Source organism: Pelecanus crispus, chromosome 6 (genome assembly GCF_030463565.1).
Source record: "Pelecanus crispus isolate bPelCri1 chromosome 6, bPelCri1.pri, whole genome shotgun sequence".
Taxonomy (NCBI): Eukaryota; Metazoa; Chordata; class Aves; order Pelecaniformes; family Pelecanidae; genus Pelecanus; species Pelecanus crispus.
The window spans coordinates 45,067,677-45,087,881 of NC_134648.1; the positions used below are offsets into that span (position 1 = coordinate 45,067,677).

Sequence of the window (20,205 nt, forward strand, 5' to 3'; positions counted from 1 at the left end):
TCCCCCTCGACTGGTACCACCTGAAAGTACTCCAGTTCACATCTTAGTTTACCAAAGAATCAGGTCCTGACAGTCACCTAGAAAAGCCCATCTTGTAATTAACACATGCAATGGTGAAAGATGCCATCAGCACTCAATTTCTACCGATTTCCAGTGTGACCTTCAGTTTCTCTAATTGTAGGAATGAAATAACACTTGTTTGCCCTCCAGGCACAATGTCTCAAACGTGGGCATTCGCGAAACCTGAAATTCTGTTTAAGACCTCATTGTTTTGCCATCATAAAGCTGTAGTAAACATGCAGACTCAGAATTTCTCCCCCAGGTACTGTTAGGAACTGTAGATGTTTGCAACCTGAAGTCCACAATGATCCAGGACTTTCACTGGCACAGATGCTAGCACAAAGCCTTCACAGGAGAAACGTACAGATGAGCTAGCTAGCAGCCCAAAGCCATCAACAATTCATCCTCATGTGGCGATATCTATGTTTAGTTACAAATAGCAGGCCATGCCATTTACTGCACCACAGCTCAGCATACTGCTGAGGAAATTAAATCTGGGGATAAGTCTGTTTGCATTCTTATGTAGAAGGCATGCCGCTTCATTAACAAAGGCAAACTAAACCCAACCACTCAATGTAACCTTTTCATTTAAAATACCTGTTGTTTTTGCAGCTTCCTAATAGAAAGAATCAAAACCACACCATACCCTACTAGATGAGAGACTCCTACAACTCTCTATGAGTGCACTACTCACAGCTGTAATGGTTTGTTAGCCAACAGCCTGTGTTGTTTTTTTGTTTGTTTGGGTTTTGTTTTTGGTTTTTTAGACAAAAGAGGAATCCAGACAGCAAGGATAGAAGACAAGAAGAAACAGAAGTGTGAAAGAACATACAGCTGACCATTAGAACTACATCAGGCCAGCTCAATGCACTTAAATAGCCCATTATGACCGTGTCCAAGTGAGGGGTTTTTCTTCTTTCCCTTTAAAAATTTACAGGAAAGATTGATACTTTATAATATTTTACTATAAAAACCAAGAACTTCCTGCATGCCTGTGTATACATGTACACAAATGAACAAATACATTATAGCACTACCTCTTCCTCGTTTTTTGTTTGGTCCCAGCTCTTCTTCATCCTCTGTCACTGTGTCCATGTCTTGCTCTTTACGTTCAATTTCTTTACTCTCTGTGCTAGTATCAAGGTCTTCTCGTTCCTCCTCCCTGACACAATAAAATAAACAAGAGGTGACTAACTGACCAACCATGTATTAAAAGCTGAATGGAACAAAAAAAAATATACAATAGAATATGGCATCTTCAACACAAACAGTATTTTCCTCTCAGAATTACTTAAGCTAGTAAAAGACCTAAAATGCCTGTTAAAAATAAACTTTAAGTCATAGACTATATTAAAATCCAGAAGAAACCCACTGAACTGTAACTGTAAAGTTCCACATTAAAGACTGAAACCTGCTCTTTGGTATTCACTCTTTCATTTGAAAAGCATTATAATAATCAGACCCTTTTGGGAGACATCTTAGTGTAGTTCTACTGGCCTGAATTATTTTTTTCATGACTAAAAAAATGTCTCCTCGTAAAAAATGCATACTGTTTTATAAAATGCTCATAACACATTTTTCCCTTATCTAGCAAATATAATTAAAAATCTACAGAACTACATGCAACCATTACAGGATAATATTTATTTTTATTTTTTCTCAATTATAGTTTCAAAAACATAGCACAAATCTGTCTTTGGCCCATGCTCACCTTTTGCAAGCAGATTTATTTAACTAACTCCCTTCCTCAAGCAGGTATAGATACAGTGTTGTCTATACACTTTGCTTTATTTCTGGAATCATATACAGCTGCATGTGCATGAATCTTACTACCTGAAACCACACAGTTTTATTAATAGAACAAAAAACCTTGGTTTTATGGAAATCAACTGGGATAGCACAGCATTTTTTAAAAAAATGCTATTGAATTTGATTCATAAACTGTTATGAGAGGTCAGTATTATCTAGCTCAGATGAGACCAATTCCTCAATTAGAAAACAAACCAGAATGGTCTATTATGAAGATATTCACAGACATGAAATCAATGCAAGACAAAAAGTAATGCAAAAAACAAAGTAGATTTTGCAAGTTTCTGTTATCAGTAGGTAAAATTGTCAAGCTTTCAACAGAATTACAAGTATAATAAAAGTTCATTTTAAAAATAAAATCACTTTCATAAAACAATTCTAGAACACTAGGAAGAAAAATAAAAGCAGCATTAAGGGCTATATACTTAAATGAAAAAATACCTTTGTATATGATCAAGTCAATGAAAAGTACATAGGTAAGGTCTGGCCACATAACTGGGAGGTGCTATATCGTATGTATCACAGTAACATCATATATCATACCCAACAGATACTTCTACAGCCGGATTTCTTTGCTCCTCTTCCTTCAGCTTTTCTTGTTTCTCTTTCATTTTTAACTCTTGTTCTTTTAACCTTTCTTCTTTCCTCTTACGTATCCTAATAGTAAGAAGAATATAGAAAACCAGTTGCAATTAATCTAGTATTGGATCTGGCCACATCTTTCTTCTTTCATACTACAACATCATCTAAAAATAGCAGTGACATTGGAAAGTACAATGCTTAGACACAATAAAGTTTCACTCCTGCCTAGGATCTCAAGAAACCAGCATAAACCCCAAACACTACTATTGTTTCTCATATGCCTTTTGCAATCGAGGAATTAATCTAATTTGTAGCAACAAAATTTAGCTTTCCATATCCTAGTTTTACCTTGCTGCTGCTGCCTCTCGTTCTTTGCGATGCTGTTCTGCCTTTAATTCTCTGAATTCCTGTTTTGCCTGTCGTAACACGTCAACAGAGTCCTCAATGAAATCTCGAGTGGAGACGAGAGTCAGAAGTTTTCCACAGAGGGCATGAAGGATCTTCATCTTTTCTCCTAATAAAATTCAGACCAATGTTTATATTTCATTATACAACTGATAAATAAGCCTTACTCTTACACACTCCAGACTGAAGACTAGTTCTCACTCAAGAAAAAGTGAAGAGTCAAAATTTGGTAGTGCACCAGTTGCACTAGCAAAGAGGCACTTCCTGAAACATTTGCTTTGCTCGGAGATGCGAGCCTTTAATTTGTTAAATTTTAGCACCAAAAGAACAACTAAAATGCAATATTATCTTCAAAACTGAGATAAAAGAACAGTAGATAGTAGGTTTTTTCCCTCCGTTTCCAACTAACAAACAAAAAAGACCCAAACCAGAAAACCAATAAAAAGCAGGGGCTGAATCAAACACTCAGATGCTTCTCCCAGAGAGATCCCCTTCTGCAAGTAAAACTAACATTTTTTTAATGGGATTTAAAAAAACTACTAAGAAGTAATGAGACTGCCTAGCTCCGCAGTCTCTGATCTGGTGGGACCTGCTTGTGGGGGCCAGAGCATAGCAGGTGGGTGTTGGTCTAGGTAACCTCCAGAGGTCCTTTCCAACCTAAATGATTCTACAATACAGTAGATTTTGACCATTATTGATCTGAAGCAGTTACAAAACCAATCGCTTGATGAATAATCTAATACCTTCTAACATTTATTTTCTTTTATTACCTGGCAACAAATCATACACTGAGGTACTTGAAAGTTTCTTCAAGAGACCAGGATTACTTAATCTCAGCTCCATGCAAGCATCATCAGTAGCATCAAACCCTCCTCGTTTCTGGTAACGGTATTTTGCATTGGCTGATGTTACATCAGCGCCTGATGCTAGAATGTGAAGTCTGAGAATCTCAGAAAGAGTGCAGCTATCAAGATCCAAGTTTTTCAAATTGCAGCCTACAGTTGAGAAGAATGAACAGTTATTTTATATAGACATTTAAATGTATATAAATATAAAAAATGTGCTTTAAAATACAGAGCAAAATAAGAACAGTAACAAAACAAGAAGTGAAACCCACACATACCCTGATGTAACTGGGGCCATGCAGCTGCCAAAGTTGCAACTGCAGACAGTGCAGATTTTGTGGGGTCTGCATCTTCATCCAAAGCCTCTGTTAAATCTTTAAGGAAATAAACACTTTATTCTAGTGCAAATTAAAACTTGTTTTGTGGAGGGGAGGAAAGCAAGCCATTTTTTAAAAGTTGCAGACAAAGCAAAAAGAGGGCCGATATTTACAAAAGCATCAATGTATTCAAAACTCAATTCAACATCCAAATTAAAGTTTACATATCTTTAAATGCAACTAAAAATCCGACTAAAAGCTAAGGACATGCACCACATGCTATATACACTGTTCTCCCTATATATAGGCTGTTAAAGCAACCACAATGCACAAAACATGCACAATGGCAACATAAAATGCAGCAAAACCAAATCTGTAAACACACTTGAAAGCAAAAACAAGTAACAATGCAAGAACACCTGTATTTCATTCCCTCAAATGAACTGTTATTTCCTATCATAATTTTGTTTTTAGGAAAAACCACCCAAACCAATCACACATTTCGATACTGGTCATCACAATTCACTGTATACTTTTTAATCTGTAACTTAGCTATATAGCCTTACTGTTTTGCACAAATACAATTAGTAAGGCATTACAAAGAAACCATTTCACCAAAACAAGCATCTACACTAAATAAGGAGCATCACACATTAGCAAACTGACCAGGAAAGCAGGGCAGTGAAAGGGTGAAACAGCAAAATTCCTGTTTCTTACACAGAATTTTCCTTCGCACTTACAGGTATTTCTCCAGAGTGTTCGTAGATTATTTTCAGCGTTGTATGCAGTTTCAACAATTTCTCTTTATACAAGTCCAAATCATTAAGCAGTTACAAGTCACCAAGTCAATAAAGAGCCACAAATCCAAACTAAGGCTACATAAAACGCAAATCCACAACAGAGTCCTGTATGATGACTGATGATGTTTGAAAACTGTCACCCAGACATTGCAAAATTAACCTTTGCACCTCCCCTCTCACTATATCTGTGTAACAGGGTTTGAGAAAGTACTGTACGCACCACAACCCTACACCCACGATGTTTTCTGTTGCAAAAACACTGCCTGTACAGAATTTAAACAAGCAAACATGCTGACTACTGCTAGTTTGGTTAGTCAGGATGACAAAGCCGAGAACATGTAATTCTTTTACGGGAAAGATGATGTCTAAACAAGAGTGACAAGAAATGGAAGTTCAAAGGCAAGCAAAGATAATAGATAAAGTTCCCTGCCCACAGCTCTGCTAAACTAGAAGCAAAATGGCAGATTTTTGCAGTTGCCAGCCCCATATAGTCAAACTAAAATACAAAAGTTACATTACATTTTTTCTGATCAGTCCTATGAATAAAGAATCTAATCAACTTATTCTACGATTACCTGATAATGGCATCCTTGCTTATATTGCCCAAGCAATGCTCTCAGTAGTTGAAAGATAGAGTTTAATTGCTAAATTCAACAGTAATTAAAGTACAGTCTAAATTGGTTAACACTGTAACAAATCTGTAACTTTATTCAATTAAAAAGAGCAGCCCCTATTGCTGAAGATAGTGCCCATGTTTTATATAAAGACGTTTTATAGATTGGATATAAATCTTAAGCATGAGAATATGCACAGTCTTCAAGGGAGGAATTAAAGGAACCTTCCTATACCTCATGCATCTGTCTTACGGGGGAACCACAGGATTCACTTAACCTCAAACAGGGAGTGCTCTTATGTTCCTATCTACCTCTAATGAAATAGAGAATAGCACAAAGGGTCAAAGCTTCTCCTTTAATTAGCAAATCTGGCAGTCCATAAACACAGGACATACCAGACAACAGCGGTGTGGCAACAGTTGCCGTCCCTTTCCAGCAAGCACTGCAGAAGGCAGAATAACTGGGAGAAGTCTCAGACCTCAGATTCAAAATACAGAAGGTACATGCAACAGTTAACATCTTAAAATATTTTCAAGGCTCCCAGACTGATGCTTCTTTCTACCTTCTCAGTTACACTAACACACTGTTTTGAAAGACCATCACTAGATACTTGATGAGCATAAGAAAGTAGTCAGATCAGTTCCCTGATCCACAACAAGGCTTCATAAAGAGCTGAGCTGAAAGAAAAAAAGTAAGGGAGAAGCACCTTGCAAGGGCATTAAAATATCACAAAGGGGATATAGAGAATACTTTTAAGTTTGTGTTATTGACAAACCCTTTGTAAAGCACTCCAGGCAGTATCAGTAGAACCTCACAGGTAGAGCGCTCTGCAGAATGAGACTTAGAGCATTCCAGACCATGGACCAAATTGCTGAGCTACCTGAACGCAGAACAGGAACAGTCTGCTAAGGATGAAGACACATACATAATGTCCCTGACTGACCACTTAAATTTGGAACAAAGCATGCACTGCTCATCAGTGGTCAGCGTATACCAAATGCCTCTGAAAACGTGGGCAACTTCAGCCTTAGAGTGAAGACCAAAAGGTAGAGTGACTGTGAGATCCTTTGCTGGAAAAAAAACCACAGAAACATGGTAGTATCCAGGAGTTGTGGATGCATACTTCTAAGTCTTGAAGGACAATGAATATTGAGTTCTCCATTATAGCTGTGCTGGGGAGTTTTAGTTTTTAATCTAGTCAGGTCCAGATTTTTTTTTTTTAATAGCTACAGATACAGACCTTTGAGGAGATTTAGGAAAATGCCTTGTTCCCTGACCCTCAGGAGAAACATCTAACAGTGCTGAAGGAAGAGGAAGAAGGTGAAGACAAGTTTCCCCACCTCCAAAACATAAGCAGTGCTGTTAAAAGCTTATTATGCTTTGCTGGATACAATTGTAGTAACAATGAGCTTGCTTTTTTCTCTATTCCCCCCAGAGCTCACCCTCCATGCCCAGTTTAAAGCTTTAATTTCAGATAAAAGAGAAAAAACAAGTCCATTTACATACAATATCCATGCATAATAAGACAAGGTTAAACAAAGGAATGCCATAAATCATGCAGTTTAAAGTTAATTCCAGTGTAATTTCAGTTTTTCAGCAGTAAAATTAAGGATCTGACCTTTGGTCTCAGCATCAGCTATTTGATCTTTGGCCACTTCCTCTTCCTCTTCGGCCATTGCCTGAAAGATGGCAGTCAGGAAGAAAAACAGCAATTCACATAGTGGGCCTTCAGTGTCATTTCCTACAAGAGCTTCCTCTAAAACTTCTGTGAATAAAGTTTAAGAAGCGTCACTTTTGCCGCAAAGTTGGAAAACAATTATGTACTGAAGAATGAAAACATTTTTTTTTTCCTTCAGGTGTCAATCAAGTTACTTTTCCATAATTTACTGCAAATATTCCTAAGGTGATGGTGTCAGAAAAAGTGCTGACAAAACAACATTATTTTCTTATATATAACTGCAAGAGGAGTAAAGTACAAGTAGACATTTTAATAAGTAGATTAACAGCTTCTACATTGAAATTAATTTTGATTTTATAAATACTGCAGAAGTTGACTGCGAACAGAAAACTGGATTGATATGCATGTGTAAGCACTGACATATTAAAGCCACACAGAAAACTTTGTTGCACTGGCACGTGGGTGCACTTAAAGATGTCTGGTTGTTTGGCAGGAGAGGGAACACCACAAAATTGGGGCACCTTGCCACATAAATGACAACTTGCCTAAAGTCACTCCTTCAGGAAATTCATCTTGAAGATCAAAAAGTTCCCCAAAAGCATATAAAAACTCCAAAACCATCAGAGCATCACCAAAGATCTCAGGAGGAAGTCTCGTCTTCACTGGCACTGGAACAGGAAGTTCCTGCAATCCAAATGGGACAACTTAATATGGTATTTGGTTTCTGCAGAGCACACAAGTGATTAAAACCAAACAGTCTCTGATTCTAAGGAGGATATCTGTTAGGTTTCTTTACATGTTACTGAAAATAGTTCTGCAAGACACATAATCAGTTATCATGGTAACATCTGTAGTAATACTAACTTTCAACACCAAAGAGCATGCAACTTGGACATAAATCTTTGGAGATAAAAGTTTATTCATGTTCACGAAATTGAATGATTTTGTATCTTTGTTTAAAGGAACTCAAATCCACTACAAGTTAAGAACACTGTCTGTCAAGATTTTTCCTTTAAACCTGCATTATTTCACAAGAGTTCTGAATTTAAGTTTGCTGGAACTGTCCAGACAAGCAAAAATAAACATATTCTTAAAAAGTTACTCATTATTGCTTGCAAAGACAAGCAAACAAAAAACCTAACACATTCACATAAAAACACACCCATCTAATACTAGGATGTGCAAGATCATGTCTAATGACTGAGTGTTCTGGTATTTGGGTTTTTGCATTGGTAAGGCAGTTACGACAGCTGAAGACATTTTAAAGGGAGCCGATGTAGCCACGTAACAAGACCACTTAACAGAGACACCACTTTCAAATCACAGATGACAGCATCTAGCAGTGAGTTGGACTTTCAAATTAATATCTTGATGTCACTCTTCAAGATTTGTCATTACTTAATGTTTTTTAGCAGAGCCAAACAATTTCCAGAAGGATGGTTTCTTTCCACAAAGGTGGTAGTTCACAAACATTAATGAGAAGAATGCCAAACACTATGCTTTCAGAAGAACGCAGTAAGGTATTTCATACATTTTCTGAGAAGGGAATTTTTTGACAAGCAGTCTATGGATCTTTCTTCTTGTTTCCTCACCTAAACTCATCTTTATTCATGTCAGTTTTCACCATAGTGATGATAGTACTTTCCCATCCCTCCCTTCTTCTTTTCCAACTGAAACAGCACTGTTTCACACAGCTTCGTCTCATTTTGACAACGCTCTTCCCCTTCTTCAGTTTCTTCTCCCTTGCTATACCCACCTAAGACTTTTCACTCTTGTCTTCAAGGGCCTATACAGCTCTCCTTGCAATATATTCAATTCTCATTCCTCCCAACCAGTGCTATCACGTCATTTAACACTCTCCTCTGCTCTCAACTTGTCCTCTTTGTGCTTCTGTCATGTTTCCCTGTGCATCTCAAATAAACCCCTGTCCTTGTGTTTCTGACAATTTTGCCTCCTTTTGCTATCCCCTGCCAAAATTAATCATAATAAAGTGTACATAAATGTATAACACTAGACAATCTTCTGTTATGTACAGCCACACTATCTTCTTCTTTAGAACGTTAAGTTCTTTGGGAGGTAGATTCCTGTTACTTTCTATATGTTTCCAGGATCATCCAGAAAGATGCTTGTTAAGCAAGAATACTGCTAGAGTTTAAATCAAAAGAACGCCACAGGGAGTAACAAGCTAATGTCCTTTCTACCTTTTCCAGCCAAAAATTTGGTTTCTTTAATATTCAGATCTTTTAAGTAACTCAGGTTTATTCTGGGTGAGCTCATGTTGTATATTTAACAGAAAAGTCAGGCATACTCAATACCCTCCACTCAGTAAGATCAGCGCTTTAAAAATACATCTGTTCCACATTAAGACTGAGAACAGCCTGTAAAGTTTTTCCTGGAGGGTGAAAAATGCAGATGCAGACAATCCTATTAGCATCACCACTGGGAAGTATTACATGACTGCAGATGATTCACAACCCCTAGCATTCAGATCAGAGCTAGATCTGCTTCTGCATTAGGGAATCTAGCTTTGGGACCCCGTAAAGTACAAGTTTGAGCTATTCCAAATTCAATCATACCTTAAGATCATCACACTCCATATCTTCTCTAGGCTTACTCCACTGTTTCAGGTATTCCACATATTTTCTTTTTTCTTCACGCAGCTTCTCTCTTTCCTGAAAAAGTCACAAATGTATATAAAACAGATCGCCCTATTATAGTTTCTAGAACTGAACGACTGACTATTACAATCATACTGAAAAATAAAATATATTTAATTAGAATGAAATAATCTAAAAATTTTTATTTTGTATAAGAAGATACTGGCAAAAGTGTTTAGAAGTAAACTGTGGTGATACTTTGTTGGATTAGACATGGGGTTTTGCTAGGGTTTTTTTTTTGTTTGGTTGGTTGGGGGGGGATGTTGTTTTTAAATGGAAGTAGCTGAGGAAAAAAATATCTAAAAATGTGAGTATTTATGAAAGTTGCCACAAAAAAGACCATCAAAATACATAGTGGATGTGGCCGTGGTAAAAATATAGTGGAATAAATAATTGCTTCATATTCAAAGTGACAAAAAGTTATTTAGCAATTTCCATCCAAAGGGAAACCACAAGGAAACCCACAACCATTTAATATGCTATGAATCTGATGTAGTACAGTGTCTTTAACACTTAAGTAGAAGACAACCATCAGATCTAATACTGTCATGCATTATTGGCAAAAAACACCCCCACTACATTACTTCAAAAGTAAGTTCAAATTGAGCTTTTTGTGAGCTAAAATTATGTTATCCAGAAATACAAGTCCATAATCATATCTTATCACTGCCTGTTCTTCCAAAGTGCATTTTTATGAACTGAAAACAGTTAATGGAAAATAACTTGAAGCAGATAGCAACTAAGAAACAAGTAAACTGGAAAGCCATTATAGTGTTCCTATATGAAACACATATACTGCAAATGCATTACTTTTTCCTTTTCTATTTTGAGTCTCTCTTTCTCTTCTTTCTTCTTCATCCTTTCTTCTTCCACAATCTTCTTTAATTCTTCTCTCTTTTTTTCCTTATCTTCTTTCTCCTTTTTCTTAGCTTCTATGGCATTTGCCTTCTCTCGTTTTAATTTGGCTTTTTCAAAAGCTATAAAGGAAAGAAACAAACAAACCAAAGTTTTTTTTTCTTTTATAAAATGTTAATTTTATTTAACGGTGTTAAATAGACTGATCTTTTTACAATTACCATATGAAAAAGATACTGTTATGAAGACTGAATTGTTTCTATGCCAACCAGAAATTCAATCTCTTGAAAGTTCTTTAGAGAATCAGAACCTTAAGTCTAAGTATTATACAAATTTTACAAGTTGTCCTCACTGTAATAAAGTCAAATTTCTCTGTTTTTACGAGTATACAGAAGTTTATTACTTGTTTATTGGTTTCTATCAAGTGCCATATAAAGATGAGAACTGATTCCAACTGCATATAATTACAGCAACATATTTAGTAATGACTGCTTAAGAAAAGCATGTCACAACTAGGTGTGGCATATAAACATGAAATATTTGTGATAGTAAAAACCTTTAAATAAGTGATCTTTAAATATTTAATTATTACTGAATTACTGAAAAGTCAATACATTTGAAACCTACTTAGTATTTTAGTGGTTTTTGTGCAAGTTTTACCTCTGTTATACAGCTTAAGCTGAACTTTAATTGGTAATAAATGTTATTGCCTGAGGAGATCCAGATTTCTCCGTAGCTGTCTGCAGAAAGACAGCAGGATACAAATTTCCACTTTCTGTAGACAGACAATGTCTGTCAACCCACACACAGGCTAACAAATAAAAGGGCATCGGGGGCTTACCATTTTAATTTAATAAACAAGAAAGCTAGAATCAAAAGTGAAGAACAAGAAGAGAGATCCTTACTTCTATTACCAAGTGGATGGCACTCAAAAAGAGATTTTGATTACATTTTCCTATAAAAATCTGAAAATGGGCTAGATTGCTTTTACAGATAGCTACTACACATACCAGCAATGGCTCTCACGAAGCAAACAGAAGCAGTGAAGCTGACACCACCCCCACCCACCCCCCCCCCCCCAGCCTTCTACAAACTGAGAATGTGATTTTTCAAGGTACTTTGCTATTTGGTACTTTGGTATTTTGCTACCTTTTCACATCATTAATAAAGTACTACAGCAGCTCTTTATAAGAGACTTTATGAATTTCAGTAATTGCCATTCCAATTAAACATTATTTACAGGTAAAAAGTTCAGATTAATATTTGATTACATTAATATAGTATATTTGAAAGTGTACTTTTAAGCTTATTATATGGATGGGATCGTACTTTTCAAAGGACCAGGGTAACGTGTTGCCAGTTTCAAATTAAAGAACTGCATGTTTTAAAAAAAAGAAAAAAAAAAAGAAAAAAGAGAAAAGTTTATAATCATGGGCCAACATTGGGCCAAAAATGAACACACAGAACAAGTGTGACACCACAGTATTTTCTTTTTATTTTTTATTATTATTATTACTTATTTGATGCATTCATCATCATTTTGTGTCCTCAACAAAGAACGGACAGCATTTACAAAGTCTGAATATCAACACACTGTGACAGCTTTCTAGCAAGGTGGCAGAAAATACAAAGAATACATCTGGATCTCCATGTTACACAACTTATTTCAAGGCTGCTTGCTCTTTCATTGTTTGAAACTGTATGTTTCAAGGGCATTGGGTTTTGGGGTGCAACAGGATAACACAAAGACAAAATTAAGCCAGAATGTGTCTTCACTAGCCTTCTAGAAGCTGCACTTAATGCCACGCAAGAAAGGAAGCAGCTCTGACGTTGATCAGTGATTACCTTGTTCTGGCTGTCATTTCCAGCACAAACAGATGCTAGTTGTGCAGAAAAGTAGACACACAACTTTAGTGGAGCCCATTAAACCCTAGTGTCCCCATCTCCTATGAAGAAAAGGCCCTGAGCAGCCTCAGACAACTTTGCAGTTATTTAAGCAGATGTTGGACTAGATAATTTCCAGATGTCCCTGACATCCTAAAACATTCTATGATAATGGAAACGAGAGGCAGAAACCAGGGGTTCACCGAAATATTTCCACAGATAAAAGCCTTTCCTTAGGAAGGACATCAGTGCTTACAATCCAGAAGAACATCTCCTTGTCTGAGGTTTGTCTCCTCAAAAAGACGCACCAGTTTACCTAGTTAAATCCATACAAAAGGTATGTGGGTCCCCTTACTTCATTTGAAATCAAGTTTAAATAGATCAGAAACAAGTCAAAACTAAGCCAAAACCATTCAATCAGTCTGAAATAAAAATCTCTTAAGTGACTTGTGCTCTTTTAATTAGAAAAATTTATAAACATACTGTAAGTAATCTTGCAGAACATTTAGACATACCTTAAATATCTATGCACAGACACCTTCAGAAAGACTCAGGATCTCCTTAAGGATTATTACAGGTTTAGAAAGCATTGCAGTTCTTTTAAATTTTGAGGTAGTTTTTCCATTTACAGATTTTCCTCATACAACAGATTAATTTGTGTTAAATGTTCGTATTTTGATACACCTTCAGCTGGTAAAATTTATATATGACTTCAGAATCTAAACTTCTGCAAAAATTTATTTTGCTCTTTATTTATCCAAGATAGAAATCAACACAGCTGGGCTGCAAGCTTCCTACATTTCTCCAGTTTAGTAAATTTTTTAAAATTAAATAAATAATTCAGGAAACAACCATTCTAATCACTGAAAGGAGCACTTTGCAATAGTGCTGTGGCAGTGCACTCTTATTACATTTTCCCTTTGAAAAGTACAACCCAAAAATACTCTAATTACGGCCTGCTTTCAGACCTGCAAAAACTGGTTCTACTAGTCGCAGGACTAAACCTCAACTTACCCATGGCCTGCATATCTTCTTTTTGCTTCTGGAACCTTGTCTTTTCCCTTGCTACTTTACTTTTGTTTCCTTGGGTATTTTGTTTAGCAGTAATCTCGTCCTCCTGATAGAGAATTCAGAGGGGGAGTGGAAAAAAAGAACATAGTATCTACAGTGAAATGACCAGCAACAGATATTCCCCATTTTTCAACAGTTCTCTAAAACAAGAATAAAAACAGGCTATAAGAGTTTCCCACAAACATACTAAGTACTCGGAGATCCTGCCTAGTAGTTGGCGGGGGGGAGAAAACCCAAACCTTTTTCTTCCAGCTTTCTTTTAAAACAAAGTACTTTAGAGCACTAAGCTTCTCTGTGTTTAAATACAGGCAAGTGACATAACTGTATCTGAGGGCAAGTGACATTAACTATATCTAAGAATACAAATTACATTTTTTTAGCAAATTATTTATTAATCATTCTCAAAGGGACAAGTACTCTATGCACCTTCACAACACACTGAAAAGCGTTTCTTGGTGGGATCACAAAACAAGAAAGATAAAAATAAGAAGATAACATGTCACGTATGGTCCTTTTTACCAGCTTAGCTATAAAGCGATCTACTTTAATAGCAACTATGTAATATATACCAATTCATCCTCAAAGAAAAAGAGCACAAGGTCAACCTTGGATTCCAACTGTTCCGGAAATTCAGAGAAAACAAAAGAACTTAAAGACTACGCTGATGTGTCTTCATCTGGAACTAAAAATGTTATTACTTACAAGACAAGTAGATGGCCTCTTTGGAGGTCTACCTCGCCGCCTGCTTGCAGGACTGAATATAAATGTGGGTGGGTCATCAGGAAAGAAGTAGGAGAAATTTTGTTCTGCTAGATTATATTTTGCAATTGATGTTGCCTTAGTAAGAAAGATGAAAACAGATATTCATTGTGAAATTCTTACCTTTTCATAAATATAAGCTTTTCATTCATAAAATGAATCATTAATTCACAAAAAAAAGGCAATAAAAGTAACTAGATTCACAACTGGTTAGCTTAGGGTAAGTAAAACTCTGGAATAGCGTAACTGTAGAGTTAATCCACCAAGTGGATAATAATGTAAGTGGCACACATTTGAAAACAGAATTTGGCCTCATTTGATAAGATTTTATTTCTTTAGATGCCTTTTAGCAAACACAGCTGGACACAGTCTTCCTAGCAAGTTACTGAAATGCATTGAAACATTTGACAGAGATTCAACTTTTGACAGAGAAAGCTGGAAAATTAATTTACTGAAGAATCACATAATTTTCCATCATACTTAAAACATTTCTGGAGGAGGAGAAAACTTATGACTTCTCTCATTCTCAGTTGTCAAAGTTTCTTTGCAAGTCTGCTTTCTCAACCTGGTGACTTCAGGAAGCCTGCCCTTATCAAGTGATACAGATGAGGATACAAAGGAGACACTCCAAATGGGACATGTTCACGTAACTGCTGAAATGCAAGGCAATCAGCAAGGGAACAAGGAGTCACTCCACAAAAGCCCAGACAAAGAGAAGATGACAAATACACGCATATACAGAATATAACGATTTTCCTGAGGCACCAGAAAGCATCACTAAGAGATCACTAGACCCAGCACACTGTTTCATGTCAAGGACCACATGATTGCTAACAAACCCAAGGAAGGAGGTAGTTTATCTCTTTCAGCTCTATCTTCTTATACTTCCATTTCTTTAGAAGAGACAGACTTTAAAGTTACAAACTTATTCAGAAATTAGTCGCCTTGTTATTTTCCGTAACTTTCAGAGGCAAGACTCTCATTGATGCCCTCATCTCAGAGCTTTCCTGTGCAGAACGAGCAGTTACACAGCTGTATGAGGATTCTTCTTAAACACACACACACAAAATACAAGATGTAATAAACAAAGACGCTACTTTCTAAAAAACAAGATGAACATAAGAAGGATTTCAGGGTCAAGGCTGCAATACACAGTGAGAGTCCAGGATCTCCCGCAGCACAGCAAGCAAGGCAAGGGAAATTGCTGGCTATTTGCTAAGTTTGGAACAGCTGCTTAATTCCTTGATCACAATGGAACAGAAATTCTCAGAGTCATCCTCCGCAGACTGAGATGTGAACTTTAGCCTGAACTTGTACTAAGTATCACCATATACCTCTGCATAAGATATGCATCTTAACATCTTCAACATCTAAGGCCTTGTCAAAAGCCTCTTCCAGCCACCTGAACTCTTTGGTACTTCTGTCTCACTGAAGAACTGGAGACTGAATTCAATCTACAATAAAATACTTTCCAGCCAAAAGCACTGCAACAGAATAATATTAGCTTATTGTATCAAAACAGAAGTAGTTAATTTTTATTTGACTTAGAAATACCAGCTGCATACCTTGAAGAATGAAAACAATTCATGCGTTAGACTAAGCAAAAAATATATTATGTTTTAATAAATAACATTTTTCTAGATAAAAGCTCCCATTTTTAATTTTGGGGACTTTTCTAAACTGGCAGCTAAAGACTACATTAGAGAATTAAATTCTGCTTCATATACAGAAAAATGTACCATCTTGTTTACAAGCAAAAGTTAACAAAAACCTGTTTTTACCAAAAAAGTTGCAGTATTTATCCTTTTATTTTGGAAAAGTCAAACACTAAACTCAATATATTATACTTTCAAAAAGCTAAATGATGTAGTTTAAAAAAGAAGCTCAGAGCAGCTAGTAGAGGGGAAAAAAAAAAAAAAAAGACTGAGGATGGTCAATATTCCATCCTACAAATTATTCCTTCTTATTTACCTTAGTTTTAATGACTCCATCATGTGGTTCACAGTGTTGTTTCAGAAAAAGTTTAAGTCTATCACGAGAAAAGAGATGTTTCCTCCGGCTGTATTAGGAAAGAAAGGTAGCATTATCAACTAACATCTTTAATTATTAAGTACAGCTGACAAGATATGTGCAAGAACACATGTAACATCATATGACTGACCTTTTTCTCATTTTCTTAATTATAAATTACGCCCTTACTATTGTAACTAACAGCTGTTCTTTGCAACCTCAATTCAGCTAAAAATTTCCTTATGAACAAAGCAAAACCCAAGTAGTACTTAAACAGTTGTTTTATGCATCTGTAATTTTTGTTTTGAAGATCCTGGTATGTCCTCTTTTATACACACATAAAAACTCCACAGCCTATTCATCCCCACTAGATCCTCCAGACATTCCTTTCTATCACAGTAGCTTTCACAATCCCCAAATAAGACTTAAGTCCAATTGTTTCAGAAGGGGGTGAAAACAAACAAGCAAACAAGGACAGCAGGAAAGCAGCATTCACATCTCTCAGACGGGGAGGTAAGGCACAGAAGTCTCAAGCCAAGAAGCGAGAGCGGTGAATTCACGCGCTGCTTGGTCAGGCTGTGGCACTCCTTGCTACAGGACAGTGGGCACTCTAAATGCTTCCTGGCATCCCAGGGAACCCGCGCTACTTCATGGGAAGGAGAAAACCAACTACACAGGAGTAGTTAATGAAAAAAATAATCTCAGTTCTTACTGGAAATAAGTGTCTTGAAATCACTGAAGTTTTTTCTTCAAACTATCCAGCTTATAAAGTTTTGACGCACAATCTACTCTAAAAAAAATGTTTTAACTAAATTCAAGACACAATTACATTAAGAAGCAAAAACTCTTTGCAGTTTTCTATTTTAAAGCAGTAAAGCAGTCTGATTGCCAGTGTCTGCTCCAACATTTCAAACCATTAACGCTACCACACAGAGAGCGCGCTCACAATGTCAGTAGTTCATCAATATTATAGCACAGGGTTCTCAAACTTTTTTTCACCTGCTCCATCAGTCACAGCAGTTGGCACAGGTATCCGAAGCAACAGCAGGTCTTGTCTGTGTGCCAACAGAAGCACAGAGACTTGTAAGGAGCTGGTATCTGTGTTAATACTGGTAAAGCTTGGAACCCTTGCTACAGAAAGCCTGTGAAACACAGTATTTTGTTCCAGTTCCTCTAATTAGTAGTTCTAACATATTATTTTAAAATGCCATTTTATTTCAAAAACATCTTACAGTGACTGACACAACTGACAGTTATAAAGTACAATTTTAACTTTCACATACTAATTTTTACCTTAGTTGAGATGCTTTCACGATAACAGCTTCATATAGTTCTTTTTTAATAGGTTGGACTTTGTATTTGAACAAAGAAGGATCGATTATGGCTTTCTTCTCCCTAAAAAAAGTTTTTAGAAAGTTAACAATCACAAAACATCAGTCTTATAAACATACTAAACGTGTACAATATATGCATACACAGTGGACCTCTTGGTTTTCTTAGAGGGGAGATGGGACGTGAGAAGGGACGTGAGAAGGGAAGGAAGAACAAAGAGGGAGACAAGTAATGATACATCCCTATCCCTCAGAAAATCGTCTCCTTAATACTCTCAGTACTTGTGATGGCAACAGGAAGGCAGGAAAAAGGACAAAAACATGATGAGGAAGGAGTCCAAAAGACAGAGTTAAATAAAATGAATAAAAATAGTAGCCATAGAGCTACGGATCACATCTCAAAGTAAATTAAAAAAAAGGGTAGAATATTTTTCTCAAATACCAATTTAGAACATCCTCACCAACAACATTCTGAAAATAACAGGAATGCTTATGGAGTTACACTGGGTTTTTTCCCCAAAGTATACTTCCCTTTTACAGCTATCAGCTACAGAGAACTAGATTTTTTTCCTCCACGGAAAAATATTTCTTCAGTTTTAACATAACAGTAACTGTTTTCTTATACCTCTTCATAGGAGAATAACCACCCAGGTCTGGTGTGCTACCAAAACAAAATTCACTCCTTCAAAAAATGAAGAGAGCGGTTTTACCATAGACAATATACTTCAAATAGTATGGTATATTTATGGACAGACTTCATGACCAGAGTTAAACTACTGAGATTGTTTAAACAATGTTGCATTTTGCTATTAAACAACAGAACTAACTTCTCCTAGGGTGGTAATTTGTAATCAGAAGTCATATTGCTTTATCAGGAAGAATTCAAACGTCATTTCATCAGTAAGGGAAGGAGTTATGTGGATGGACTAGGAGATTTACAGCTATGCATTTAGTCATCATTGTTGGTCCTTCTGGCATTTGCAAAATGTGTGAAGGTGGAGTCTGTGACGAAACAAAATAAATCAATATACCATTTGCTATTCTTTACCCCCATGAAGAACACACACAAGATGTAATGAACTGTACTTTGCCAGGTTGTTGAACATGAAATTTGCTCCAATTCTTATTTCCCCCCTGACTAACTCTATGGAATAGAAGTCCAAAGAAATGCAACATTCAGATGTCTAACAATAAATACATTAATTCATACAAATTAAGTGTAAAAGAAACAGTACTTATCCACAGTTAGTGTTATTTTAGATGCAAATAATTTGCAAATCTCTGGAGAAAAATAGTTTATGATGATTAAATGATCAACATAGTTAAAAACAAATGAAGGGACAGAAAAGCAGATTTAGACTTGGAAACAGCAACACATCTACTGGACCTACAGATAAGCACTATGATATCCACTGTCTGCCTTGCACGATGCTATGGAAGTTAAAGTCTCAAGCTGAGTCACTCAGACCAACTCCAATTTAAGAAAAATAATTTTAAAACCCCACCGAGCTTGTCATATTAGCAAAACAGATATCAACTGTATAAACAAAGTAATTCAGTATACCCACTGGCAAGATTTTAACATCTCTACCTATAATTTAAGTTTGTTAAAAGAGGCTTCATATTTTGGTCATACTGTGACTTGGTCTTCCATGATCATCTTCAGTCTCAAGATAGGAAAGCTAAAGTAATGAAGGCTGTCACTAGGAATTTTAGTAATTTCTGGATAGTATTCAAATACAAACTGGCTTCCTCACCATACACTCCTGCATTTCCCATCCTTTAGTCTAACAAGCTAAAGAAGGACCCAAACAGATAATGTGCAGATACAAAATAAAAGACAGAGTGCCAATGTTATACTAGAAGTATATTAACTTATTTATACAGTTTGAATAGATTCTCAGCTCTCATACTGTCTGTAATCAAAAGCAGGGCCCAAAGAATAATCAAATGGTTAACTCTTGTATCGTAAGCCTTTACTTTTTAGTTTGAGTAAATCCTACTCTCACCTTCAGTGGATCATATACAATAGTCCCAACCCAATTTCCAAACACACTAAGTTTTTTCTGCTTAGTTTCCGAGTTTCCAATTATTATCTTAAGAAGTTTACATATTCCCAAAATCCTCCTCCATAAATCCAAATTTAAAGTAAAAATTTTGCTTAGTGCAGAAAAGGAAGAAAAAGGTCATTCAGTACACAGAGAAAGCTTTAAAAATCACGTATATTATCTAGTCACTTTGGCATAAGTCATTATTTTTTTGTTATCTTTTACTTTATAAAGCATTATATAAAGCACGTAAGAGTTAGCAAAGATTAGACTGATTTCTCAGCAGAGATCCCCTACAGCAAGTCTTCACAGGACAGCTCTGACAGACCACCAGATCCAGAGGAAAGAATAACAGAATATCTTGTAACTTAGTAGGTGAAAACTGGAACTGACTCACCCAACATTATACTAGTTTCTACTGCACTCAAGTAAACGTGCCTAGCACCTGGCAGAGTCGTGCATTTTTTGAATGAGCTTATT

At 36.2% G+C, this 20,205-nt stretch overlaps 1 protein-coding gene across 2 annotated transcripts in view; it reads right to left on the reverse strand.

Moving 5' to 3' along the window:
- BAZ1A (bromodomain adjacent to zinc finger domain 1A) overlaps positions 1 to 20,205 on the reverse strand; it is a 65,574-nt gene that overhangs the window by 22,358 nt on the left and 23,011 nt on the right. Inside the window, exons 4-16 of one of the 2 annotated variants that reach the window (XM_075712476.1) lie at positions 17,640 to 17,741; positions 16,308 to 16,395; positions 14,280 to 14,414; positions 13,521 to 13,623; positions 10,578 to 10,744; positions 9,687 to 9,782; positions 7,656 to 7,794; positions 7,051 to 7,197; positions 3,980 to 4,075; positions 3,627 to 3,851; positions 2,800 to 2,965; positions 2,413 to 2,526; positions 1,098 to 1,222 (exon numbers count right to left, since the gene is read on the reverse strand). In XM_075712476.1, the coding sequence (XP_075568591.1) occupies positions 1,098 to 1,222; positions 2,413 to 2,526; positions 2,800 to 2,965; positions 3,627 to 3,851; positions 3,980 to 4,075; positions 7,051 to 7,197; positions 7,656 to 7,794; positions 9,687 to 9,782; positions 10,578 to 10,744; positions 13,521 to 13,623; positions 14,280 to 14,414; positions 16,308 to 16,395; positions 17,640 to 17,741 (1,703 nt within the window). The remainder of the gene's footprint in view (positions 1 to 1,097; positions 1,223 to 2,412; positions 2,527 to 2,799; positions 2,966 to 3,626; positions 3,852 to 3,979; positions 4,076 to 7,050; positions 7,198 to 7,655; positions 7,795 to 9,686; positions 9,783 to 10,577; positions 10,745 to 13,520; positions 13,624 to 14,279; positions 14,415 to 16,307; positions 16,396 to 17,639; positions 17,742 to 20,205) is intronic. The other variant, XM_075712477.1, reaches the window with a different exon arrangement.